At 35.3% G+C, this 27,633-nt stretch overlaps 1 protein-coding gene across 1 annotated transcript in view; it reads left to right on the plus strand.

Annotated features, from left to right (window-relative positions):
- Positions 1–27,633, plus strand: part of COL19A1 (collagen type XIX alpha 1 chain) — a 178,564-nt gene that overhangs the window by 124,724 nt on the left and 26,207 nt on the right. Inside the window, exons 17-32 of the mRNA XM_065730891.1 lie at positions 1,707–1,760; positions 9,777–9,830; positions 13,825–13,887; positions 14,369–14,413; positions 14,892–14,918; positions 15,846–15,881; positions 15,988–16,041; positions 16,842–16,895; positions 19,516–19,569; positions 20,949–21,038; positions 21,418–21,462; positions 21,558–21,635; positions 22,872–22,907; positions 23,019–23,072; positions 23,157–23,210; positions 27,472–27,513. Coding sequence (XP_065586963.1) covers positions 1,707–1,760; positions 9,777–9,830; positions 13,825–13,887; positions 14,369–14,413; positions 14,892–14,918; positions 15,846–15,881; positions 15,988–16,041; positions 16,842–16,895; positions 19,516–19,569; positions 20,949–21,038; positions 21,418–21,462; positions 21,558–21,635; positions 22,872–22,907; positions 23,019–23,072; positions 23,157–23,210; positions 27,472–27,513 — 840 coding nt within the window. The remainder of the gene's footprint in view (positions 1–1,706; positions 1,761–9,776; positions 9,831–13,824; positions 13,888–14,368; positions 14,414–14,891; positions 14,919–15,845; positions 15,882–15,987; positions 16,042–16,841; positions 16,896–19,515; positions 19,570–20,948; positions 21,039–21,417; positions 21,463–21,557; positions 21,636–22,871; positions 22,908–23,018; positions 23,073–23,156; positions 23,211–27,471; positions 27,514–27,633) is intronic.

Consider the following 27,633-nt stretch of genomic DNA (forward strand, 5'->3'; position numbering starts at 1 on the left):
AAAAATTAGACCTCTTCCTGTGAGGTGTCCTAAACTCAGCTGACTTACATGCTCTGGTTCATCCCAAGGCTGCACAGGCTGTGTTACCAGCCAACAGGGGACATATCATGGGGTGGGTGGTGAGCTTTGAACCTAGTATAGGCACCTGGTGCCGTATTTTGATTCTGAACATTCACTCTGAGCTGCCTCAGTTGTGGCTCTGCATGTGCGAGTGCTCACAGGATTAAACAGCTCAGCACATAGCATATGTCTCAGCTAGTTAAGACCCAGGAATTTGGCACTCCAAATATGCTGGTTTTTTAATTAATTTATTTTTTTTACACTGCCTTTAAAACACAATGACTGATGCATAAAACTGCAGTGGCAATGTGCTTGTTGAATATCACAGCCCAGTGGATGAAACGTGTCCCCGTAGCCCCTGTTGGGTTCTTCCTATGCTTTGAAGGGCTTCACACCCTAGTGTCCTGCTTCTCAGAAGCACCTCTGACATCTGAGTAGTGGATTATCCTGGTTAGCTGTGGGCTACGAGGAAAGGGATTTTTCACCCTTACTAAAGGTAAACAAGATGATGACAGGGTAATTTGTGATTAACGAGGGGCAGAGCATGAGAGGTTTCTACACATTAGGGTTTACACCTTAAGAGAGTTAGGCTGAGGTTTTCCCTCTGTTCCTGAGCTTTTAGTCTGCACTCTGTTTGATATCGTTTAATAAGATACAGAAGTAGCGTTAGATGTAGGAAACATATGTTACAGAACTATCCCCTATGTGCTAATGGTGAGCTGTCAGCAAGCATTTTCCTTCTCTTAGTTTCTTAAACCAAGTTTTCACCATGACCTCCTCCTAATGCTTTTTGTTAATTTATGTTTCTCATATACCAGAGAAAAATTAGTCAGTGTGGATATAATTTTTTTTTCTCATCGCACCTAGATGTTAGATGTACTCAGCTGTTGTTTCTAAAAAAGCACATTGGATTTCAGCTTCGTAATAAGGGTGTAAATTACTTACGTTTTTATGTTATCTTCATAAAAAGAAATGTGTGTGTGAAAGCAGCAGTTGTGCTATTGAATTATAAAATATCATATTAGTTACATGTGCGTATTTTTCAGACTGACTTGAACGTCTCCTGTTAACTTACTTAGACTTTTATGGACTTGAAGTTCTAATGCAAATTATGTTGCGTGTCCAGTGTGTATGCAGATAGTACTAATTGCATGAAGAAGATGAATTATTTTTCCAGGTAAATCTCTGGCTGTTTTTTGCTTGTTCTTACACCCTGAGGAAAGATGTGGGTGTTTGTTAATAGAGTTATATTCCACATTTGTGCTGACCGCGTGAGTTAGGGAGACTACAGCTGCGACACCATTCAGCACTCCAAACTCTGGAACATTTGGATGCAATATAAGTTATTTTCACCTCATCAGGATCCTGTATCAATATGCTTTCTCACTTCAGACAAAGCTTTGAAATGTGAAAGTAAGTGTTACAGTGATGCAAATATGCAATTTCTCTTAATTTTTAAAAACAATCCTAAAAGTGCAAGACTTGGGTGATGTTGCAATTACTTGTATAAATATTCCCTGTGGGTAATTTTTTAACTTCTTGCTACTAAATAAGGCAATAAATCTTTCTTTTAAACAAAGTTCTTATTACTGATCAGTCATTAGCAGTAACATTTATAAACATCTGCTGCTCTTTTCTGTTTCCAGGGAAGAAGAGGCAAGCCAGGCCTCCCTGGAAAACCGGGACCGCCGGGACCTCCTGTGAGTAATGAGCAGGGGGATAGGAAATATCCACCCCATCTTGGAACAGGGATCTTTGTTAGTGTTTTTAAACAGCTTGCCTAAGCCTGGTTATAGTTGAAAACAGTTGATCAGTGCTCTGCTATATCAGTTGGCTACTAGGCCCAGCCTTCTGATGCAGCAAAGATAAAGGGACTGTGTCCGCAAATATGAGAGAATGCACAGAACAATACAGAAGGGAATAAGCAAGATGCTCACTGCTGTGGAGGATACAGAAGATGTCTGGCATTTCAAAGAAAGACCAGCCATGTATACTAAATGGGAATACTGTGCATTCATTCACTTTACAAAATGCGTGATGCTCTGTAGAAGACGGGATAATTTCTGTCTCAGAGGGGTAATTTGAAAGATGAAGGACTTTGTGAAGTATGTGCCAACTGCCTGAATGATGGGGAGGATTATACCCTGCAATGGAATGAGCACTCAGCTGTGGTTCAGATGAGTTTACTGGAGAATTAAAAAGATTAGGAAATACATGACTCTATGAAAGGATTAATAATATGAATCACTAATGGTTTTAACTCAGATCTAAGAGATTTGGGATTTATTTTTTAAGAAATATATGATTTCCAGTTTGAAATCAAGCATGAATCTGGCTTTCTTAACCTAAAATGAAAGCAGTATTCTTTTGGTAGAGGAAGATTCGGTCATATTTATAACATTCCCTATATATTGTACTGTAAAAACATTATTGTGCACAAATACAAATATAGTTGTTAATTTGTGCAATAAGTAAGCCACTGCTGCTTCACATTCATAACATCAAACAAGGATTTCGTGATTCTTTTTCTGCTTATCTGAAATTATAAAGGTCAGCAGTTTACATGTTAAAACATTTGATTCCTTTACCTCAAGTTCTCAGTGAGGGAAAACATCAAGGTTTACTTCTAGAGAACAGAATCTTGCTGCATTAAATAGAATTAATAAATTGAAATATATATCACTTACAATTATCTAGGAACATAACCCACCACTTAAATGTTATAAATCACATTTATTTCCCTTTTTCATAAAAAAAAATGTTCAGGAAGAAATAGATAATCATGTTCATTTATCATGCATACAGCTTAATACCTAAAAATTCATCCTCTGCTGCTCACAGTCATACTGAAGCCTTGTTTGTTTGAATGCTTTGCACACCATGGGTTACTAATGCTAAAATGACAATGCAGATTCAGGAGTGTCCAAACAGAGGAAAGAAGTGATGCAGAATCTTTCTTAATACAAATATTGAAAAAATGGCCTTAAAAATAAAAACAAACAGAAAGTAAGAACATAAAAAAGACAAGATGCATAACTTTGTATGAACCAATGAAAAACTGTATGTGCTTGAAAGTCAGGCTTGGAAGGATGTATGGTCTTTGGCAGGCTCACCAGAAACAGTGAGTGGAAGCTAAATTGCACTTTTATTATTTAAGGCTATTTCAAATTTTCCTACAACAGTGCAAAGCTCCCCTTTTTCAACACAGAGGGTCCATTCAAGGAGCACTGTATGGGGACTGTACCCTAGCAGTGCTTTATCAGGCAAGTGTTCATCAAGCAGTCATGGCTTAAATATTGGTTAAATATATTTATAACCATCTTAATACAGTCCTTATTTTGGGTACAGCTACACCATCTTGAATTCAACATACATTCTACATACATCTTGAATTCTTTTTCCACAACTGATAAAATAACATACAAAAAGCATGCTGTACAAGAAGAAATGCTTATTAATATGCATTGGCAGTATCCCCATATTTAAGGTGCTACAATTTGAACATACTCAAAAGACTTTAACAGGATTCATCACTTGTCCTCTCTTTTTCAAGACTCAGAACACACTGAATTTTGCTGTATGTTTCTTACTGTTACCCCTCTGCTTCTAATAGTGGTGGCAGCCTCCTCATGAATATGGATACAGCCTGTGATTTGGCCTCAGAACTATCACTCCCACAGGATGGTTACTGTCATAAATTTGGCATACATAGGGTAGAAAATGCTTACCAAATTGACTTAACATGTAAGAAGTAGGCTCACTGCAGTCTGGAGTTTTCTCCAGGAAAAGTAAACTTAGTGTTTGATACTTTAAGAAACTAAGAATATTTTATTTCAGAAGAAAATTAAGTTATTAATATTTAAGACAGCTACTTACTGGGTGTTAATAAATTTACCAAACTTATTTATCAGTTTATGCTTTATTTAGATATTAGAACATCATCCAGGTATTCAGCAATAACCAAACCAAACAAAACAAACAAACAAAAAAAAAACCAACCCAAAACCTTTAAGATGGAAAATTCTGCCTCCTTGAGGACACTAGAGTGCAGACGTTAGGATACTTGAGGGATTTGGTATAAAACCCAGTCCTAAAATAAAGAAAAAAGCTGTATAAAGGGTATAAATCGCATTCAGAGCAGTCCAAAGGGTTGTATGTTGGACATTACTAAGGGGTATGCACTTTGATAAATAAAAATAATTATTTTTCAACTACTTCTGGCATTGCTGCTATTAAGTTTTACTTTATATTCTCAGTCTAACTCTTCTAAAACTTATTCAATTCTTTTTGTTGCTGATTTGGGTGTTTTTTATTTTTGGTAATCTGATGTTTGCAGTGAGTTTCTGGTCCCATAATATTATTTCCACATCATTGGTGTAAAACCTGCAAGTTTTGAGTTACTTGGTTTAAGGGAGTCTGCATCTTCTTGCAGGAGTCCTTTATTATGTCTTTTTTTTTTTTTTTTTCCCTCTTTGGTGCAAATCCTGTGCCCACAAGAGTCGATGAGTATTGCAGACTTTTAAAACCTACTGTTATTCCCTTCTGGTTCAGAATTCATGGATTGCATCCATGTTTCTGACGTTTCTGAGTACTGTTCTACATATCGTTTCACTAGTAGAAAGCTGAGACGAGTGCTCCCGCGTGCCACACTCTAGCGCACAACAATTTATGCTGAAAACAAGGAACCCAAATGGTTTAAGTAGAACAGCAGCTCCCTCTAGCGTTTATTGATTGCTTCCTCCCTTTAAAAAACTAGAGAACTTAAAAGCTTCTGTAAAATACACTGTTCCCTTCTCCCTCAGAAACATTCTGGATATTACGAGTGTGAAATAAAAATCTCTGTACCATTATAATGTGTTTCATACATTTTCCTACTTGCATTTTCTTCTAAAGTCCTTTGAAACAGATGCTGTCTCTTTCACATATTGTTATTTTGAATGGTTTTATGTTGAATTCAAAACGCTTATTTTATAAAACAAAAAAATGCTCTCTTAGTAAGATGCTATGATATTCTAAGTACAGCATTTTGATCTCTCTGTAGAGCTGAACTGAGAGCTTTTTTCTGCAGTAGCTGCTAACAAAAAACATCTGCAGGACTTAGCATCACAGAAGTGGGTACAGCATAGCTTTTTTTTCCAAGTGTTTAATTCATAATTTTTCTAGTTACAGCACCAGTACATTTATTTTTCTTTCAATACTTAAAAGCAAATGTATGGAAGATGTCTGAACTTGACATTTATATGCTGTTGGCCTAGTGATGCACTGGGCAAATTTTGTAACCTTCCCTTAGGCAAATTGCTTTTTCTGGTCAAGGCCTGAAGAATCACTGCTTGCCTTCTGTTCAGAGTTCTGTTAAGGGAAGGTCATTTGTGTTTCTACTATTGAACTAGAGATTTTATTGCATTTCTAAACTGTGTGGCATCTGGCATTGGTTTGGTTGTTTGTGGGAGATACTGACACTGAAACAGAATAGTATAGGACACATCATGGATTTGGTGAAACCTGTCTAAGGTATAGAGGAATTTATATTTTTGTTTTATTGTAAATAGTACAGAAAAAGAAAATTTTCTGGTTTTTCCACTAAGGGTTAACTTGATCTCTTCCATTCCAATTTGTCTCTGCTGGAACAGTAAGGGCTGAATAATTTCCATGGTTCTATTACAGTGCATCATCAAATTGTTTCAAAAATAAAGAACAGCAAACTAGAATTGTTCTACATACTTCTACAAGTATAGCAGCATTCTCTGGGGCAAGTCTGATTTCTGCTCAGTGTAAGTGTTCTGCAGAAGAGAAATACCATCAGCATTATTTTTTAAAGCTGTGAAGCATATGATTTGGCCAAGAGTCATCTTATCTAAGAAGCTATATGCGGCAGAGCATGCAAATAAGTGTTGAGTAACCTAAATGATAGGTTGAAACACTGCAATCAAGATTCATCCTCTTATATCTCAACTGTTTTCTATCAGAATGTCCAAAGTTACTGTTCACAAACAGAATGAATATAGTTTACTTTTGTTCTGTTCCCAGAAGTTTCTTTAACTAGGGATCTGAAGCATCAAATTCTTTGTATCAAGAACTGGTTCACCAGGGTTCGTCGTTTCCCTTTTCAAGGGGCTGAATTTTCTGTCTTTATCATTGCAATCGTTCTTTCTTCAAAGATTAGCATGAAGTCTCCTTAAAGTCTTCAATTGAAATAAGGTTTATTTTTTGTTTGTGTTCCTTATGAGGCAGTGGGGAAGTTCACAGCCTACTTGAGTTTCTTCATTTAATTCCATCCAATTTTAGTCCCTCTTATTCAGTATGTATGTCAGTGCCACCAGTGCAGTTATCTTTAGTAGCCAGCAGTTTGCATTGGAAATCTCATTTCCTCCGCTTCAGGAAATACTGTCATTCTACCAATGTTTTGCAAGTGAATGAATGTTATCAGTTAATTACAATAAACAGAAAATCAAAGCAATGGTAAGTGAAAATTGTCAGTAGCATTTCTGGTATTGCTGGACATTCTGCTGCATTTAAAAAAAATATTATAAATGCCTAAATGGTAGCAGGTGAGTGGCTGGCAATGACTGGTCATATGGTTTGTTTCTATACATTGAAGTTTTTAAAATTCATAGAAAAATGAAATTTATTCAATGTATTCTTTCTTTTTGCTCATTGGAATAACTTTTCAATGTTACGTATGTACACGGGTCAGTTTTTTGTTTTTGGTGGGTTTTTTTTACACGATAGTAGTCAGAAAATGGTATTCTATTTTCTTGACTAGGTGTAGATCTGAAATAGATGGATAAAGTGATTACATTGCTGAATTCTCAAAAATGGCCTGTTCTTCAGATGCAACCACTGCAATTCACTTGTTACACATTTCACTACATAGACTGTGAGAATAGGTACACTTCTCAGCAATCACAGAATGCAAACAAACTACAATAGTTAAGGGAAGAAAATACATTATAAACCAAAGTAATTTCACAGTTTGTTCCTACCTTGACAATTGAAATTACACCTGAAACCTGTTTGTAATTTTTTTAAATAGGATGTATTTTAAATTCTTATTTATGTGCATGTATTCTGTATGCTTTTGTGCTTTAGTTACTTCAATTGCAGAATGTGATAAACAACATTTTAAAATAACAATAATAAAAAGGAAACCCTACTCAAGTGAGCTTTTCATTGTTACTTGCATAGAAGCAAGCTTGAAAAGCATCCAAAGTGACAGATGTGCAAAATTCTCATACAAAAGGCAGAATTTGCCTGCACAGTAGTTCTTCAGCCTATGCGAATTTTACGTCTTATTCACTTGCAAACCAGTTGTGCTGTTTTGGTTATTGCCTGTAGAGACTTCAAGAGTGGATTATGCAGCTACATTAGTAGAGTGAAACAGCATGGAATGGAAGGTAGAGGCTAGAGCTTAGGAAGACACACTTGAATAAAAGTATTTTTTGTTGCAGTATAAACATGTTATTCTTTTTATTCGTTTCATTATTGAAGAACTGATGGAATTATTAAATTTATGTCAGTTTTTGGAAATGGAAAAATTAAGAGAGGTGGTTTACCTCTGGTAACACAAAGCCTGTGACACTGTCAAGAACGCAACCAAATATGCCACGAGATTCCCAAGACTGCCTTAGTCACAAAATAGTTCTGGGGTTTCTTGAGGTTATGTCATTTTCTCAAAACAATGACATATCAAAAGGGTTCCCATGTTGTCAAAAATGATTTATGTGATGCACAGTTAATATCTGAGAGGTCAGAGTTGGTGGCAGATAAATTATGTGATCCTTCTGTTTTATCATTGCAGCAGACTTGTTTTTACTGTTTTTCCACTGAAAAACAAAGTGAAGGAAACAACACAGTGGCAAATGAAAAGGGATGATAAATTCTGCTGTTTTAATCATTTGACACATTAGAGAGTCCCTGCTAAAACCTCACTGTGTCTCGGCTGAGAGACTGAATAAGTATAGAGTATCATCCTGGCTCATTACCAGTTCTGAACTGTCATCTTTAATATGGATATCAGAGTATAAATTCTGCCATTAATTGTAGAAATCAGAATCGAGAGAACATCTAGGTCAAAACATCATGACAATATTTATATTATTTTACATTGTAAACTTGAAGTGACAACTCACTTCCAAACTAAAATGAATAGAAAAAAAGATGGGCTTGTGTCTCTTCCAGTGATAGTGAACAAAGAGGGAGTGACACAGCTGTAAGCTTTCATGTAGTAAATATGGTAGAAATAACTAATATACCATTATTACTCTCAGCAGTAAAACTTCCGGCAATATTTACACAGATTAATTCTTAGCATTTCAATATTTTCCATGTGTCTCTGCATGGAATCAGTGGACACTTTCTCAGTTTTTCTAGCAATACTTTGGAATTTTGGTCCTCTGCTGCTGTGAGTTTGGCAGCAGTTCTTGTTCAGAAAATCTTACCAATATTATTTTCATCTTGACAAATTGTTGTTGTGGGTGAGATGTAATTTGACTTCTGACTTTTTATAATAATTATACAGACCCTTTAGCTTGAAAATGTGAGAAATGTGTGTGTAATAACAAGGTTTGTAAAACAATTAACAAAGACCTTATAAAAGTATAAATCTGTGATTAAATTTTCTGACTAATCTCTAATGTCTGACACAAAGTTTCTGACTGATAAGCACACTGTATTTTCTTAAGGAACAATCCTTTTCAAAACTGAACAGAGTTCAGTTTCATAAGGCAATCTTTAGGGAACATCTATGCCAGCTACATTTTTCCTACCAGCACAAACGCTTGTAGGCTCCTGTAAATTGTCTATAATTGTAACACAATAGAACAACAGTTGCCTTTGTGCCCTATCTCAGTATAATGCTTTTCATTCAGACCAGATGAATTGAACAGGTATTTTTATCTCATTAACGTAGTCAAACATTTCTTACACCCTCATGAGTGGCTGTAGTTCATATTGAGTGATGTGTAATCACAGCTTGCAGAGAGAGACTTTTTTAATTTTTAAATTTACCAAAGTTTTATTTCATAAAATCTTTTCTCAATTTTTTGCGTTCTGCCCTGATTCACAACACCTAAAATCTCATTGAAGGCCTGGTTTGTGGCAGAACATGTCTAAAAATGTTGCTTTTCTTGTTTTTTGTTGTTGTTTGTCACTGTTGTTTTCTCTCCATCCTGAGCCTGCATTAAATTAGAAGCATGTTCTTTCTTGAAATTTTAGTTAAAAGGTGTCTAGGTCTGCATTTGCATAGCCAATAAAACTAAAAAAATCTTTCAGAGAATTCTGTCATTCCTCAATTTCCCTTTTAGTACTCAGAGTTAAGATATCTGACTGTTTAGTCACACCTGGAGCTGCTTCCACATCAAAATTTGTGCTTTGACTTAGTGAAAAGGATTTTTAAAGTGCTGCAGAAGATTCAATTCATCCAAGAAAAAATTCTCCTGTTAGAATTGATGTGAATGTCATCTCTGCCTTCTCTGACAGAAGAGGTTACTACAAAACAGTTACCAGTTTTCACAACTCAAGGATTTTGAAGCTGATTGTGCTTCTCATTGTGACGGGAGGAAAAAAAAATTAAAAATATGTATATATATATAAAATAATCTATTGTGGAAATAAAAATCTAAGTCCACTTACAGGACCAGTGCTCTTTGAATACAAGTAGGTAAACATAACATTAGTTTAATTAAAATGTTCTTCTGATACATGTTTCTTCCTTATAGGGTCCTTCTGGACTAAAAGGAATTCTGGATTCATTGAACAAGCATTATAATGAGGTATGGAAATTTGAGTTGTCTGTCCGTGTCTGTGTGCTTAATAGCTAAGAAGCATCTAAGATAGAAGTGACTACAATTTCAGTCTTTGCAACCATGTTCCAAAAGCTACATCCGAAAGGTAGGTCCTTCTCTACTCCCCTTCTGCACCCCTGTATAGGCTTAGTCTGCAATCTGCACACCTACTATATCATCTATCCTGCTGCCATACGTCTTATCTTCCATGTCTTGTATTCCTCTATTTTTGAATGCTGTAACTCAAAAAGGAGGCAGCTGGACCACCCAGCTGTTAGCATAAAACACCAGCTCCCCGGCTCTAAACATAATTACTCTAAATCACATGTGACATTTCTTCTTTCTTTCCCTAACCTGACATGATCCTAAGAATAGAACAGAAAGGCAAGTAGGTAATTAAATAAGGTCTGCTAGAGGTCTGTGAGATTGTCCATATGTATATATTGTAGACTAATAAGAATATTGTCTTAATTATATGATATTTTTCACCTAGAATTGCTTCTTAGAAAGATGTTAAAATAGCACATAAGCTGCCATTTTCTCCTAAACTCTTACATGGATATTTCAGACCATTTATTCAGTTGTAGGAACTGCCATTGTAAAGCATTGTGATTCACAGATTGTGCAAACTTTCTTAATTGATGCTGAAGTGAGTACATAATTTATCTGTATAAAAAGTCATATTTCATTCAAAGGCTTATGAAGCATTATTGTAGGAATTGCTTAATTCATAGGCTAATGTGTGTTTCCTGCTTTCTGTCATGCATATCAAACCTGAAGATATTCATCTACTTTAATGTTAAAATGTGTAACTATGAAGAGCAGGTGAAATCTGACTATTTTTACTGTATAAGATATCTAGATTAGTACAAAAAACCTTTTCAGGAAAAAAAAAAAAGATTCAGGATTGAAATTAATGTGAAACATATCTTTCTTGTTGCTTTTGTCATTGACATGATATCTCTGATGTTTATGGTACTTAATCCATTCCAAATCAGTCTATAAATGTAGAGCTTGGGTTAAGAATTAAGTATGATTTTGTATGCTCTCTTGGATATTTTTATACTTGGAGACTAAGTTTCTGGGTTTGATCTGCCATTTCACATGTATGTGTCTAAATTTTATTTAATTTGTATTTGTACTTTCTGGGTTTTTTCTTCCCTTTTCTTGCCAAAGACAGCTTTCACCAATAACATTCCTGTTTTCTTTATCAATACCGTATTTACTGTAACTCATTCTCTGCTTCTGGCCTACTCATCTTTTTTACCCAGAGGGTCCCTTTCAGGTTAATTCTGTATCAGGGAATACAAAACTCTGGGGATCTTCAGGAGCTCATGAGCATCTGTCTCCAAGACTCCCATTTCTTGTCATTGCATGGCTCTAAGAGTTCCTAAGGTGTCTTACATTTCCTAATTAACAATCTTCTGCAGGAATGTACACCAGCTGCTCTGTGTCTGTAAATTAATTGTCTCATAAATTCTGAACTGCTAACCAACATTCCTCTTCCTTCAGCTGTCTAGTTTGAAGATTTTAATGACTCTGTCGTGAGCAATTAACTGTTCAACAAGGAAATGCTAAGGTTTTGTTTCAGATGAGAGAGACAATGGCTTTCTGATTCAAGTAGCAGGTTTTAAATACACAGGCTTATTATAACTACATGTTCAGATCTTGCTAGGGTCAACTGATGTCTCCAGCAGCAACAATAAACATTAGTTTCTATGCAGTTTACGCTGGGAACATAACATTCCCATCAAGTAAGTCATCAGAGACATGTCTGCTTTGCCATTGATTTTTCATTAAGGCACCATTAACTTTCTTTTTTTTCCACACTGTTGCATAGTGTGATAAGTGTTGATTTTATTCAGTGCATCTCAAAGGTACCAAGTAATCTTTCACATTCCAGCATACAATTTCCAGGGTGCTTTGATTGTAAGCACTCATGGGATGATATTCCAGTGATATTCAGAGGACTCTTGAGGTTTCTTACACCAAAGGAAAGTTTTGTATTTTTCCAACGATTTTTGCTTATTCTCAAGGATCTCACAAACTCTTATTCCCATTTGAGGAGTTTTTTAATTGCTTGAATTGTGACCATATTTTTATTGCTATAGAGATACAGAAAATCAGATTTTTCTGAGTGTTAGTACAGCTTCTTTGTATTGGTATTTATAGGAGTCATGACAAACACTGCCAGCATAAAGATGGGAAATCAGTGAGAGATCATCTGAATTCTTATCATAAATTAGTATAATCTTTTTCTGTCATTTCTCTATTTCTTAGCATGTTATCCTGTTAAGCCTTTTGCACTTCTTCTGAATTGCCATTATTGCAGTGTATTTACACAATTAGTTGCAACTTAGCTTTTTCTGACTTGCAGTTAATCAGAGTATCAAGTAAGAAGGCAATTGTCCAAATCTTTGAAGTCTTATTTTTTGAGCCATGCACGATTAAAGACTGCTATGAACAGAATTCCTGATTTACAGCATCAAGTTGTGATAAATGGCAAACTAAATACATCAGTCTTTCTTTAATGAAGGTGAGGGGAATCTAGTGAGGATAATGAGAGGCACTGATCCTTTGTGGGGTGAGAGACAGTACTGGAGCATTTTTTTCCTCTTTGTTGTTTCTTTGTAGCTGTTCTTGTCGGACAAGATTATTTTCATATTTCTTCTTGTGCTTTTTATATACCTTCCTTCTGTGCTTTCACTGTATTTACAGAGATGCTTTGCACACATTTGATACCTGCATTTTTTTTTTCTGTTTGTTATATCAAGAACTGGTTCTGCTCTGCTCTGTATTACATGTCTTTGGTGACCTGTAAACAGTGGTTCATGCTGTGTGTTTACAGTCTCAGGCTTCTGCTACCATCCTTTGCTTGGGCTTTCAAGGGCTCTCTTTGTCATTTTTTTTTTATTTACATTTTACCATACTTAGATATAAGGTCAATTCAGTCAGTCCTGCTTCTAAACATCTTTGGAAAGGGCGTACAGATCAATTTAATCTGAAATGTTCTCTGGCAAACAAAAATGAAACAACAAAGCATAACAACTGAAACTACATCACAGTCTGCTCTGGAAAATTTTTCATAACTACATGATGATTTGTGAATAATTCATCTTTGCTTTCCAAAGGCTTTTTTCTTCAGCATATTTTTCTTGCATTTTGTTACAGAGAGAATGACTATAAATATGTGAAGAACATAGAAGCAGCTTTTTGTTTGAATGCCTTTTTTTCCCCTCCATATGTGCAAAAGAAATGCACAAGATAGAAAGAATCTTAACTTATAGCCCGTTCCTTATATAATGGCAGGCATCTAGGTTGTTCTAAGTCAAGCAGTAGTCAACTTAACAGTACTCAGGTTCCTTCAGTGAGTATTTGCCTCTTCCCCTTAAGCTGTTGTTTGTAATTAGCATAGTAACTGCTACAAACCCTAAAAACTGCAGAGGATCCATCAGGACCTTAACGTTTTTTAAATAACTGAATTTTATTCAAGTTACATTAGAAGCATATAGCCCAAACTCCTGTTCCTTCTATCTGTTTTCTATGAGAAGCAGTGTGAGAAGCCTGTTGAACACATTAATTCCCTCTTTACGTCTCACTGCTATAATAGAAGTCTGTGCTGCTCAGAAGTAAAAGCTTGTGTTTTTGACATAGTTATATTTGTTGTTCCTTTCAAACATACTTGAGAAACGAACTGTAATAATTAGCATTTAAAAATATATTATTTGCACTGATTTAAAAGAAGATCACAAATTTGCATAACAATATTCAGCATAGATATTTGCTTTTTATGCTTTTGTGTGTGTTCTGCAAGTGTGAGTAGAATATGAATACATGAAAAAGTATGCATTGCTACAATATGTTACTTACATGTACTGTATGGGAATTTGGTGTTCCTCTTACGTAAATTACATGAAATTGTTTTGGTAACTTAATCCTAAATCGATATTGACATGTTTTTTGTTATGATATTTCTTCCCAGAGTGATACAAGTCTAATAGGACTACTTGGGACCCCTGGATCTAAAGGCCAAAAGGGAGAAATTGTAAGAATTTTGGATGAAATTTGGAGAAAATCCAAAGCTGCTATCTAAGCTGTCTCTGCCACCTTTACCATAGTTTATCTGATTTATTACAGTGGTCCTTAAAGCAATAGATTTTAGATGTGTCACTCTTTGATTGGTGTAGTCTGATGTCCAGCTTGTTTACCTTCCTGCAGGTATTGTATGTGAACCTCTGTCCTCTAGTCTGTGGCAGCCAGAAAGGGAAAATGCAGGAAGAATTATGTGTGGCTTCCGTAGCTCTGTCTGAGCAGAACTGAAATCAGATGGCCTGCCTTGCAGCGGGAAAAGCCTCCAAATAACTAAAAAAAATCAGTAAATATTTTAATAGCAAATCATGACCATTAAAAGTAGTTTCTCTGTAATGATGGGCCCTACACAAAATAGAATACAGATGTAACACATGAGGAGTTTTTCCATTTGTTGGAATATAAAAGATTTTAAATATAATATATTTTGTTTAAAGGGTCAGAAAGGAGAAATAGGAATGCCAGGTGCAAAAGGTGAAAAGGTAAGTTATTATTTCTGTGCTTCTGTGCAATGCTAGAAAGTGCCTGAATGTATGGATCTAATCTTGGAGAATATACTCAAGGTCAAGAAAAAATTGCTTAGGCATAGGAAAAGATGTCAGCTTCTGAATGTCCCCAGTAATTTTCTCATGGTCTACCCTGAGAAAATATTCACATATGCAAGTAAACTTCAATGTTCCAACAGCTTGTAACAGTCCTAATGTTGCTATTTAGTAGCATCTTTAGTTCAATATCATTTCATTTCATCCGAAGTTTTCTAAACATTTTTACTGAGGAATAGACATGCATAGATATGTATCTCTCACAGAAACTATTGCAGTTCATATATCTATATTTTTTATATTTTATATGGGTAAAAGACAACATTGTTTCAAGGGTTGTTGACCAAAAGCAGGCACATATGAACTGTTCACTACTTGAAAATAACCCCATCTTATCCCTTCCTTCATGTTTTCATAGGGAGAAATGGGGTACAAGGGAGATCCAGTGAGTATAACTGCACTTTTAGCCGTTTATAGGAATAATGTACATTTATTGTGTTCGTTTGGTTTTGGTATGTTGTTCATATAGCAGTTCTTTTATTTGTGTACTTCCGTTAGATTCAGTGATTTTGTATCATAACATTTTTATCATTTCCTTACACGTGCATCAAATTCAAACCAGTTAGAATTAAAACACTGAGATGTGGAATAGTACCCAGTTCTTCACTGTTCCTATTGAGACAGATGGATTGTCAGTTGTTACTGTCCCTGAACTGATCTTAAACTACGTACTTTTTTTGTTCCCTGAAGGTTTTTTCTCTCTTTCATTTATTTCACAGAATTATGTGTGGCCCATTAGTTTAATGGTTTCCATAGTGTAGCATTTAACAGTGGGCAATACTTTTATAGCCATTTTATGTGTTCATAATTCCTCACTATTTTGGGGGGGGGGGATATTTTAAGAACACTTATTCTTTAAGAGACTGTTTATTTCTGTTGCTTTTTAAAATTAACTATTGTCCTCTCTTGTGACATTGGGCAGAAGCATGTTGTATTTTTTCATACACAACTGAAGGTTGCTTAGATACGTGTGATAAACATATTATAATAACCAAAATAAGGCACGCTGTAATAATGTGTTGTTTTGGAGATGAATGTTATGTCACAAGTAGTGATTTATTGGGAAAGAATAAGCTTTAGACTAGAGAAGCTCTCAAGCGAACACTTTAAGCAATTGTTCTTGAAACCTGCAGGCAGAATTAGTTTGAAAGAAAAATGCCTTTCAAAGTTTCCACAAGGCAGCAGAAGTTCTTTAATTTTTTTCTGTGTTTTCTAAGTTTGCAACTGTAATATTCTAGGGTAGAGAGTTGAATTATTAGCTGATCTTAGTTTAAGATTCTACTTCTTATGGTCGTATTTGCTGTTTTTCTAGGGAGAAATTGGAATGGAAGGATCAAAAGGAAATAAGGTATTTTTTTTTTTACTAGTGCATACTAAATTCATTTCTAGTACATGTTTCTCATGCTGAGAGACATAACAATAAAGCTGTTATTTTCTCAAAAAAATATTATTAGGGTGAAACAGGAGACCCTGGACCACCTGGTCTTATCGGAAATCCAGGATCTAAGGTATGTGAAAAGTAACTGTGTAGAGTTAACATAGCAACTACAAACTTTGTTGTATGTTGTGTATGAATTTCATTATATGCTGATAGTACCCAAGCTCCCTAAATCATCAGAAAGCATCACAGGTGTTGAGATGGGGGTCCAGAGACTTGTAGCTCCCTGAGGTCATTAAAATGATTCTCTACTAAGTAAACTCCTTCAACTGCTCTTTGGAGGTTAATGTGTACTTTCAGGTACAGCTGCTGAAATAATTGTTACTGCAATGGAAATCTAGATCACCATCATACTTTATACCATCTAGAAGGGGCTTGTAGAGATCCAAAGAATCATTAGGGTTTACTTAAAGTCATCTTTTTATCTCTACTTTGCAGTCCTCACTTTGTTCTATATTCTGGAGTCTTTCAGTTCGCTAGTCTTTCTAATTAGCTCTTTTCCAAGAAGAGAATGAGCACCTGCCACATAATTCAAAAATCACTTCTAAATCTGTCTCTTCAGGGAAGACTATAACTTGTTTTACCTCTTTCATTTAGACTTTTCCTTTAAATAATACCTTTGAGTTTACTTCTTTTTACTTAGTATATATACTTCGTGTTTTGTAAAGTTGTAGTCTCAGAGATTTATCGTACTAAATGTTTGATTAAAAAAGAATCTGTAAACCTGAGCAAAATCTGTACTTCTTACTCCACATAGAAGATAAATTTTAGTTACAGATGTTTTAATTTATTTGTATATCAGAACTCTTTACGCTGACGTAAAACAAAAGCGATGACTTTTATCTCAGGTGTGTACAATATCACTTACAGGGACTGCAAGGACCTCCAGGACCTATAGGACCCAGGGGAGAGCCAGGAGAAGTTGTATGTATTGTGTAATTTCATCTAACTGTGTAAGGTGTGGCATGTGAGATGTTAGCTAGTGAAACAGTGACACAGAAGATACGATAGGTCCTGGTACTGTAGAAATCAGCTGTCAAAGTACAGTGAGGTTCTGTGCCCCAGGGTAGAGTTCTGTGATTTGCTTATGTTCTTCTTGTTTTTGTGTTGCCATCTGCATGAGTATGTGAAAATGGTGATACTAGTTTTGTTGATTTATTTTTAATTCACAGTTAATTAACTCTACAAAAATTGCTCTTACCTCACAAGATTAGGTGAAAACAGAAAATCTCTGGCAAAATGTGAGAAGTGTTATACCATGAGCTGGAAAGAACAATTGTGTGTGGTGCAAAATGAGAATAAATAGGGGAAGTAAGAGATCTCCAAGGATTTAAATGCATTGTCTTCCTTATTCTTTCTGTCTATACTTTCCTGCTATCCTGATTTATTTCTAATTAAAAGGGTAAAGATTAATAAGAGGAAAATAATATATGTATATATATATATATATATACAGTATATATATATATAGTCATTTAGGCCAAATTTATGAGCAAAACTCGGAATCAGACTCATCCTTTACCTATTTCTGTTAAAAAAGGGGCAGCATTAAATCTTTAAACAGAGTAGAGATATTGCTTGGGATGAAATTAATCGAAAACCCCTTTATTGAATTACTGTGAAATTACTAAAATACTCCTGTAGAGAATGAAACAAGATTAATCTTATGATGACAAATTCGTTTTCCAAGTGAAATGTATAGAGACTTGCTGATAGTCACAAAGCACTGAAAGCTACTGTATGGCTGCTGTTAGTGAAAAAATAGCTTAAATAAGAAACACTGACAGGTGGCAGATAATACGTGTGTTCGTATGTGTGTAACAGTGTCAAAACCTGAACCTCTAACTTCAGAAAGGTACAGCTTGCTCAGTGTAACTGTAGGAGCTGCTTTTAAATTCTGACAGGACCTGTACCAAACAAAAGTGACACAAATGGGTTCCTCAGTCAATGGAGACATAAGGCAGATTCACCAGTGTGGGGACTAATCATCAGATGTGCACGTACACTATTTGGACAGAAACAATTGAGGGGTGAGAGTACCTGGAAGTAGCAGTGTCAAAAAAGAAGAGTTCCTGAGAAGAAGAGCAGTGCTGTGATGGAAGAACTTGGCTGGAGTAATGATTCTGGAAACCAATGAAGGCTGTGGAAATCAGGGAGATGCGTGGAAACATTAGTTAGCAAACACCCTGGGAACTTAGCTATTAACACCCAAGACTGGGTGTTAAGACTGGTTATGTTGTGGTTGGACTTGATAGTCTTGAAGGTCTTTTCCAACCTGAGCAATTCTGTGATTCTATGATTCTAAACCCCAATATCCATATCCACTGCAGACTGTCAGGTGATGTCAGAAGCAGGATACAGATGTTTTGAACCATGAGACCACAGCCTGTTAAGGGGTATCCTCCAGGAGGAGTGTATACACAAACATGGACATAATGTGTGTTCCATAGTTGATAAATTAAACTTCCAGATATTCTCTTAATGATTTGGTATAAGCAGAATAATCTTTAGGTATCTTTTTTTTTTTTCCTTACACTTTGAATTTGAAAGACTGGTTGAAACAGGTAGCTGTCTGTATTAAGGACAGAATACAACAGAGAGAGTGAACACAACTGTTGAATCTTTACGGCTGGCATAGATGTGTCCTCATACTTCATATACAGCTGTTTATAGATCTATGTTTCCCACTGTGAAAAAAAATAAAAGCAATATGCATTTCTGTGCCTTTCTTTGAAAGCTGCTTTCTATTTGCATTTAAACACCATGCTTAGATGTGACTGTTTGATTTTGTCAGTTTTTGATATTTACTATGGAAGTAAAAATGTTTGATACAGTAGTTGGCTGAATAAAGTAGAAGAGTTATGAGAAAAGTTTTCTCTATCTGTTCAAGCATAGTAAGAGAATCAGATATTAGTTTAACCTTCTGAAGTATTTGCATAGTTTCTACTCATTTTGTTTTATCTCATTTCATTGTATTTGTAACTAATCTTTGAAAAAAGGGCAGTGGAAGATACTGAAGTAAAAAATGTGAAAAGAAAAATTAGAAATTATGAAAGAATGTGCAGGATTAATTTACTGAGGCTTTCAAGAGACAAGATTGCATCATGGACTATGCATTCCTTCATGGTCAAAAAAGATAAGACACATCTGTTACTTAAAACTCAAGTTTGTATCTATAGCCTACTCCCTTGAAAAATGTTTGGTTTCCAAGACATGAGAACATTTTGAAATAAAAGAAAAAAAAAAAAAAAACCCTGCAACTCTGCCCTGAAAAGGCCTGGGAAATAATCTTAATTATTAAATATTGATTTAAAGAAGAAATGATTCCTAGATTTTCTTAATTAAGCATTATTTAATTTGTGCTCTTTAGCATTATGGGTCAGTATTAATGTACAATAAATAATCTAGTCTAAGCTCATTTTCATCTGTAATTTTAGATTTAAAGACAATAGATATAAAAACATTCAATTTTATATATATATATATATATATATATATATATATACACGCTTAAATATTTTATTATTTTTATTATTAATTCCAGGGCTTACCAGGAGAGCATGGGTTACCAGGAATGCCAGGAGTTAAAGGAGAAAAGGTATATTTTAACTGTTCTTAATTAAAATTGGTATAGTAGACCCTATTAGAATGTTTTCTAAAGACTTGTAGTGCATCTGTGCAACAGCTTTATGAATTTGTTTAGAAATGTATAAGCAGCAACTGCCATCTCCTTGGTTATATTGCAGAAGTTTGTCAACACTATTGCTCTTTAGAGTCATAATTTAGGTATTATTTCAAGAGAGGTTAAGTTGGGCTCTTACAATAAAATATGTGCCATGCAGAAATACCAGTTTACGTTTTGACAATAGAATAGCCTCTCAGTGTTGTGCCCTAACGAAGTGTATGTCTAACATCATGCTTCATGGCCAGACTTATTCATCTTGGCAGAGCACTGAGGCAGACCTGAGCCAAGTCTGGGGTCTCTTTATGGCACTGTGTTGTGCTGGGTAGACAGCATCTTGGTTGGAATTCAGCTACATCAGCAAGAGTTATGTGTGTATGTGTTGTGTGCAGAGAGGGGGAGAAAAGACACAGTACAGGCACTCTGTGAGCTATGTGAAGTGTTGTGAAATTTATACGTCCTGGGATACAAAGGAAATTAATAAAATCAGTTAACAGCTTCAAGAAAAAAAGCAAGCTGATGAAATGCAAGAGGGGAATCTAACTGTGGAATAACAACAAAAACATACGAATCTTTCAAAATGGGAAGTAGTGGAATCAGAAAGAGACACAGACTATTATGCAGCAGCATAGACAACATAATAAAGAACACAGATTTATGTGTGTAAGCGGGAGAAGCTGTAGAAATTTGGAGCAAGATATGCTGCATGCATTGAAATGAGAAACTGAAATACGAACAGGAATGCAGTTTAGAGGGATAGGGAAAGAGGGAGTGGGTCTGAGATTCCTACATCAGGTCTTAGTGACAGCCTGCATCTTGGGGAGCTGGGGACAAAGAAATGTAGATCAGATAAATTACAGGCATGCGAAATAGAGAAAAATGTTGGTTACTATTTTGAATTCTATGGTCTATGCCACTTCTGTTACTTTTTGCAGGAAATTTATTTTTGATAGAAAACTGAGGCTTTAAATGTATTTTCCATACATCCATATGTACTGCTTTCAGAAGCTCGTTGATAGCTGTGAATAATGCATTAGGAGAATAACACACAGGATTTTCCTACCTCCTGAGAGCTGAGTTCTTACAGATGCGGGGAGCAGAACCTCTGCAAAATTAAATGTGATAAATTTGATAAATCTATGGTAATGATTTTGATAGCTGCAAAGCCTCACTTAACAGTTGTAGGTTATGAAATGTGGAGCTGTATAAAGCTTTGCATGTTTTTTTTTTCTCCAATCTTTCTCAAAGTACTGGTACATTCTAGGGTTTGATTCATGATTTGCATTATCTTATAGGGTGACCCTGGTGGGATCATGGGACCTCCTGGGCACCCAGGTCCAAAAGGTGAGGTGGGGCCTCCTGGACTAAGTCTGCCTGGAAGACCAGTAAGTCTGTGGTTTGAAAATTTTTTATGGCTTTATGTCTTGTTGGGATAACTATTAAAGAATTTTCATCGAGCAATGTAATCAATGCAATAAGAACAGGTTATTTTCAGATATGATTTCAATTTTGAAACATTGTGTTATTGGAAGCACATTAAAATATATAGCGTTGTTAGTGCAAACCTGCAAGTGATCCTAGTGACAGTGCTATTAACAAGGAAGGCATATGTAAATCTACCATAGTTTACTTATAAAGGCTGACTGGTCTTGATGATAAAATTCACCTATTCTCTTTAGGTGAATAATTAACCTAACTCTAAATTATTTCAAAACATAATTTGTGTTTTCTTGTTTTTATTGCTGTGTTGATTTTTTTTCCTAGGGTTCTGCTGGTATTCCTGGAAACCCAGGTCCACGAGGACCAAAGGTATAAAAAATTATTACTGTTTCTGAAAATACAGGATGATAAACTAGTTTGCATTTTCAGAACTGTTTTAACTGAAAGTCTTGTGACCTTCTTAGGGAGAAAGAGGACTGCCTGGTCTACAAGGGGCCCCTGGAGAGACAGGGCCTCCTGGAATAGGCATTCAGGGATCACCAGTAAGTATACGAGTGCCCAGAATTTTGGCTTCTCACGGAGCATCACTGAGAAACTGTAACATTAACTCTGTTCTTACTCTATTCACAGCTCGGCAACTTTTCCCTTTATCCAGAATCACATAGATCTAGTGCTCTTTGAAAAGTGTAAACTTAGAGAAATGAGAGGATCAATGGCTACTTTTCTGATAAACCAGTAATGATGTTGACACACCTTCAGACTAACTGTGCTTATTTCTGAGTAGCCATAGTTGACAGCTGTCAGCAAAATCTAGTGTGAGTAGTGGTACCTCTTGTACCACTTCTTCTCTTAAGAGGTTTATTCTACACTGCATATGATGGCATTTTGAAACCCATGCCAGTACTGGAAGAGGCAAATACACATGGAAAAATTGTGGGAGGCTTTGCATCAGCTCCTTCAAGCTTTTGCACTTGTGATAATTGAATTTTACAAGCTTAAGTCTACTGTTTATAAACAAGAACCTTACAGTGTCCAGACATTATGTCAGAAAATAGTACATTTCTGATTTTGTACTACTTTCCTCATGCATCTCTATTCAGCTTAAATTCAAACACGAAACAAGTTGGTAACTAGACAGTTCAAACTAAATAAATCTTGTAATAACTGTTTCAAGTATTTAGCTTGTTTCTCAGTTTTCTTTCTTTCCAGTGCCTTTAATTAATATAACGTCTACAGTGTCTGCAGATTGTTCAATAAAAAAAATACTCAGAGACTGAAGATGTTATTGCATGAGTTCTACTGTAGTGAATTGGGTGATCTCTCTTCTGTCTAGGCCAGTATACTCTAGCAATACAGTTCAGTTTATTGACAGGACTCAGATACAGAGAGAAAATGTATGCCAAAGGAGATTTGAGATTCATGCTGAAATTTAATTTGAATATAATTTCAAATAATTTATTCAGATTTGTATTTTCAATCTCAAAAATTGACCCATTTATTTTTAAATCATTTAGTTATTTTTTACTCAACAGTCTGTTTTCTCATGAATTGCTGAAAACATATTTTACCACTGGTCTTGTTTGCCTACTTGCCCTTAAAATTGTAAATCAGCAAAATCATGATTTCTCTAATTTAAGCAAAATTAGACCTGTATTGAAAGCCAAAGCTTACAAATAGTGTTTCTTGCAATGTGAACTGAGTCATTATCCTACACTGAGTATTTTTTAATCCCTTGCCCTAAGAAGGGTAGGTACTGATTATTTGGTGCTTTCTTACAGGGTCCTGTAGGGCCAACTGGATCAATAGGTGTCCAGGTAGGATACAAGCTTTCTCTTTAACATAAAAACAAAACAAAACCATTACTTTAAGAGATTTACAGTAAAAGAAAAGTGTTCTCAAATCTTAAAAGGCTTTTCTTGCTTTAGGGCCCTAGAGGGCCTCCAGGATTACCAGGAACTCCAGGTACTCCCGGTATTAACGTAAGTACCTGTCTATGTGCAATAAGAAGTAATAAGCCCCTTGTCAGTGATTTAAGGCCAATAACATTTTCAATTTATTTCTAGGGTACTCCAGGAAGAGATGGAAAGCCAGGACTACCGGGCCCTCCAGGCGATCCAGTATGTATATATACAAAGTTCGTATAGTTGCTTTGGAGAGAATATTTTCATTTTAAAGGAGATAACCTGCCAAGTCTAGAAGTCCAATTGATTAAATCAATTTGATTAATCAAGGATTATATCCTTTGTTGTTATTGTTGGGTTTTTTTACATGTTTGTATTGCTGTTTAAATTAATGTTATGTTGACTAACATTAAATTAATGTTATGTTGATAAATGCTGTGTTTTCAGTTCTCGTCTGAATGTATGCATGCTAGCATTTCTTCCAGGCACCATGTTCCTCAGCATCAGAAGCAGTTATGAGTAATGAAATTTTCAGAAGCAGGCCTTCATTATTTCCTTTAAAAGAATGAAGAAAAAGAATCATATTCTGAAGCTAAGTTTGTTATGTAAAAGAAGGAAGATAAAAATTTTCAGAGAAATTCTGAGATTTCAGTCTTTCATGTGATAAATTCCCTCTAAAAATAATGAAAAATTAAGTTTTTGGGGAAAAAAAATGTTCTGATCCTTTGATATACTTTAGAAGTTCAGCTCCTTTTGGATGTTACGTGCATCAGTGTTATGGCTTTATGATTTTGTGAAGTCCAACACTGCAACATCCAAAAGGTCTGCATACTCCTCAGCCCAAGTGGTACCCTTAGAGATTACTGAGAATTATACATTGCAGTCAAGAGAGTCCCATGTGCATGTTTGCTAAGTTTGCAATTGGAGACTCTTCAGTCATTATTCTCACTCCTATCTTGAGCCCTCGCAGCTGATCCAGAGCTTTAAAAAAGCAAGCTTCTGTTTAGAAATAAATGCTTACAGAGGCTCTTATGATGCCAAATGGCATTTTCCAATTTCCCTGAACTATTTTTAGAATATATTCCATTAGCAAAATAAAAGCCATGGTTAGAAGAATAAAACCGAAACTAGGGCTTAAATTTTTAAAAAAGATTACTAAACTCATTTGTGATCTTGGTTTGGTATGATTTGATATTTAGTTAAAGACATAATTAAAAAAATATAAAATAAAAATATATAAATATCAAATATAAAAATAAATAAATTAAAGCTCTCATATGAACTGTATTATGCACTTGGGCAAAACCTCTTCCCTTGCCAAGGCATGAATTTGGTCTTTTCATTGAACTGGAGGCAGTGGCCTCAGTCTGTTTGTGGCTTAAGCCAGCAGTTCTTCATATACCTGACTATCATACATATTCTTCAGATGCAGAAACTTGCTTTATGTCTTATGAGTGATTTACATCTCCAAGTGTTCAGAAATGCAAATCTAATGCAGGGATTTCCAAGCTGATCTGCAGATTACTGACAGCTTGTGAAGAACTTAGAGCTTATAGCAGCTGGAGGAATGCATTAGGCAGTAAAATAAACAGTACTTTCAATTAAACATTTGATGGTACAGATGCACAGCAGTCCACAGGAATGCTTAAGAACTGAGAGCAAGGAGCTTATTGAAGAATAAACTAGTCTCAAAAGCACACAAAGATTTTGTCTCAGAGAGACTGGCTTTCAAAAAAAAAAAAAAAAAAAGGAGACTGGGAACTAACCACTATGCAGGCATCATTGGGAATGAGGATGGTGCCACTGGCTCCTACATTAGCATCAGGCAATGCAGCAAGCCTCTTCTGATTCTATGATACAGTTTTGGCTACCTGGCTAAACCATCCTCCTCATTTAAATCATGTCTGCAGCAGTCCTTGAACATACAGCAGTAACAGTTCCAGTGCTTTAAAAGGCATTTGAGAGTATCAGTAGCTCCCAAATGACTAAGATCATCAACTAAAAGCAGGTTTAATACTAGCAGTGAGTATGGACAAAGAACTCAAATATGAAACACTGAAATGTAATTGATCTGCTAGGAATGGATGTAAAACCAAGAAACACGCACTCTGAATGCAATTATTAGAACGATGAGTCCAGTCTTCTAGTTAATAATCAAGGAGATCAAATTACAGACTGCAGAGAAAGCTGAAAAACTCAGTGGCTTAAGAAAAAGCAAAAAAAAAGCAACTTGTGTTTCGGAAAATAGATTGTATTAATTTTAGTTAATTTAATAGAAAATAGAATAAGCTAAAGATTTTTAGTTACAGCATGTAGAGCTGGTGAAATTCACCTGAGGCTTGAACAAAGAAATCTCTAAAGGATTAGCAGTTACTTTTGAATATTTTGAGAAAGATGAGGCTTTTGAGGAATGGAGAAGTGTGAACAGAGAACATATCTTCATTAATGAGGAGTAAGAGAGGAGCCTGAATATAATAGATGAGTTGAAACAGTTTGATTGCAAAGCTTTATTGCTTTAAATATTTTTTTAAATAAATTCTAAACACTAATAATCTTAATGTGGAAATGCTAGACTGCTGGCATTATTTTCTTAAGAACAGATCATGGAATAAATCATATTTCCATTTCTGAAAGGTTAACTTTTGGGGTAAGACAGGGAAATAGTGCTATTATGTATCTTGACATGCTTAAAACTCTGAAACTATCCTCGTGATGTTTTCATAAGGAAGCAAAAAATGTTCAGGAAGTAACTGCCGTATAGTTAGTGCTTATCAAAAATATGGATATCGGTGTCTATTGGTAGGCTATTGTAGAACTCTGATAGAGTGATCTCTCTCATGCATAGTTCTTTTCAGTGACTGTGTTTTATTTAGATAAGTAGATAAAAACTCTGCAATTGGACTGGAAAAGGTTGCTTAGCTCTTCGAAGATATAACTGAAGTCTAAAATTCAGTGACATTCTGAAGTCAACAAGATGAAACTTGAGACAGTGAGTTTAAAGCACTTAAAATGAAAAGAAAAATCCGTAAATAGAATAGGTTCTGGAAGGCACAGTGCTCTGTAAACTAAAGGTAAGTAAAAAATCTGATGCCACAGTTGAACAACAGATCTGAATACTAAAACTTACTAATGGGATTTATTGCTTTTGAAATACTCTTCTCATTAAAGTGAACATTTTTTTCAAGGAAGATGTAGCAAGCAGGAAAGGCTGAGAAATTAAGGCCAGTTTATCTTTTTTGAAAGCCTAGTATAGAATATACCCTTTTTCAGAGTGCAACCTAGGCAGCTATGACTTCACGCCAGGTGTGCAGTTACTCTGGACTTGCTATATTTACAGAGCACATGAACTGTTAAGTCACAAGTGCAGTAGACCTACTCTCTTAACTGGTGTACCCTGACAGCTGGATTTTAGTACCTTGCCAAACTGCATGTCTTGGGTCCTGTGTCTTAAAATAGTACAGCAATTAAAATAGAAGTTCTCCACATGCTTTCAAATGGGGTAAATATTCTATTCCTGATTATACTTAAATTGGGTATATTCAGTTCTTGTCTTGAACTAATGTTTGACACCCACTGCTACCAAGCTTTTCTCTAATATGCTACCAAAGTGCTTATTTTTCTTGTAAGAGATAGAAAATTATTGAAGCAACCTGAACAAAAGCAGTAACAAATTTTGAATGTGTCTAATTTTATGATGAGCCCAGGGCTATTTTTGTTTTAGCACTTGCAAGAGGAAATGAGCACTGATAATTGAAGTCTGTTTGTGAGTAATAGGCTCAATCAGCTTTTATAGGAAATCTTTAATTGTAAGTCTAATGACAGCACTTGGAAATCTGAAGATACAGATATATTGCAGCATAGTGTTAACCTATTGATTGAGCTTTAAATGGATTATCTTTAGTATTGCTAGTAATTTGGTTGTGGCATCACAGACTTTTGCACTGATTCTTAATATTTGAAGGCAAGACAAAACAATTACTTGGGTCACTATAAGCTGGAGTATTTCCAATATCTGAGCTAATTTAGTGAAGTTAGCTTTGGCAACTCCACGATTCAGACTTCAGTTCAGATTAGAGTCAAAGCCCAGGGGAAAGCAGAAAGAAAACACTGAAACAACAGGTGAGAAGAGGTTGTGAGAGTTTCCAGTAAGGATGGTTTATAGCCAATATGCTATTAAGACAGTTACATATTATTACTTGAAAACAGAATTTACTGGGTTTTGGACAAGAGTTATATCAACTTTATGCAAATTGTAACAAAAAAAATTACGTTGTTAGATTGGATTGACAGTGATATTTAATGTTTTAAAACTATGTGGAATGCCCTGATTTTTAGAATTTTCATAGAAAAATCATCTCAGCCAACGTGTTTGTAATCAGCTATATGAGTTGCCACATAAACTTTTGAAAAATCAGTACCTATTTGAATTGGTAACATTGTGCAAAGTATTAATTGCAAATATCTTCTATAATTTCAGATTGCGCTGCCACTAGTGGGAGACATGGGTACTATACTGAAGGTAAACATTTTCAGAGGTTATAGAATGAAAAATAGAATCATAACATGGTTTTTGTTGGGAGGGTCCTTAAAGATCATCAAGCTCCAACCTTCCTTACTATGGGCAGTGTTGTCAGCTACC

This window comes from Cyrtonyx montezumae, unplaced genomic scaffold (assembly GCF_038088225.1).
Source record: "Cyrtonyx montezumae isolate F1298 unplaced genomic scaffold, pur_monq_1.0 scaffold_13, whole genome shotgun sequence".
Classification (NCBI taxonomy): domain Eukaryota; kingdom Metazoa; phylum Chordata; class Aves; order Galliformes; family Odontophoridae; genus Cyrtonyx; species Cyrtonyx montezumae.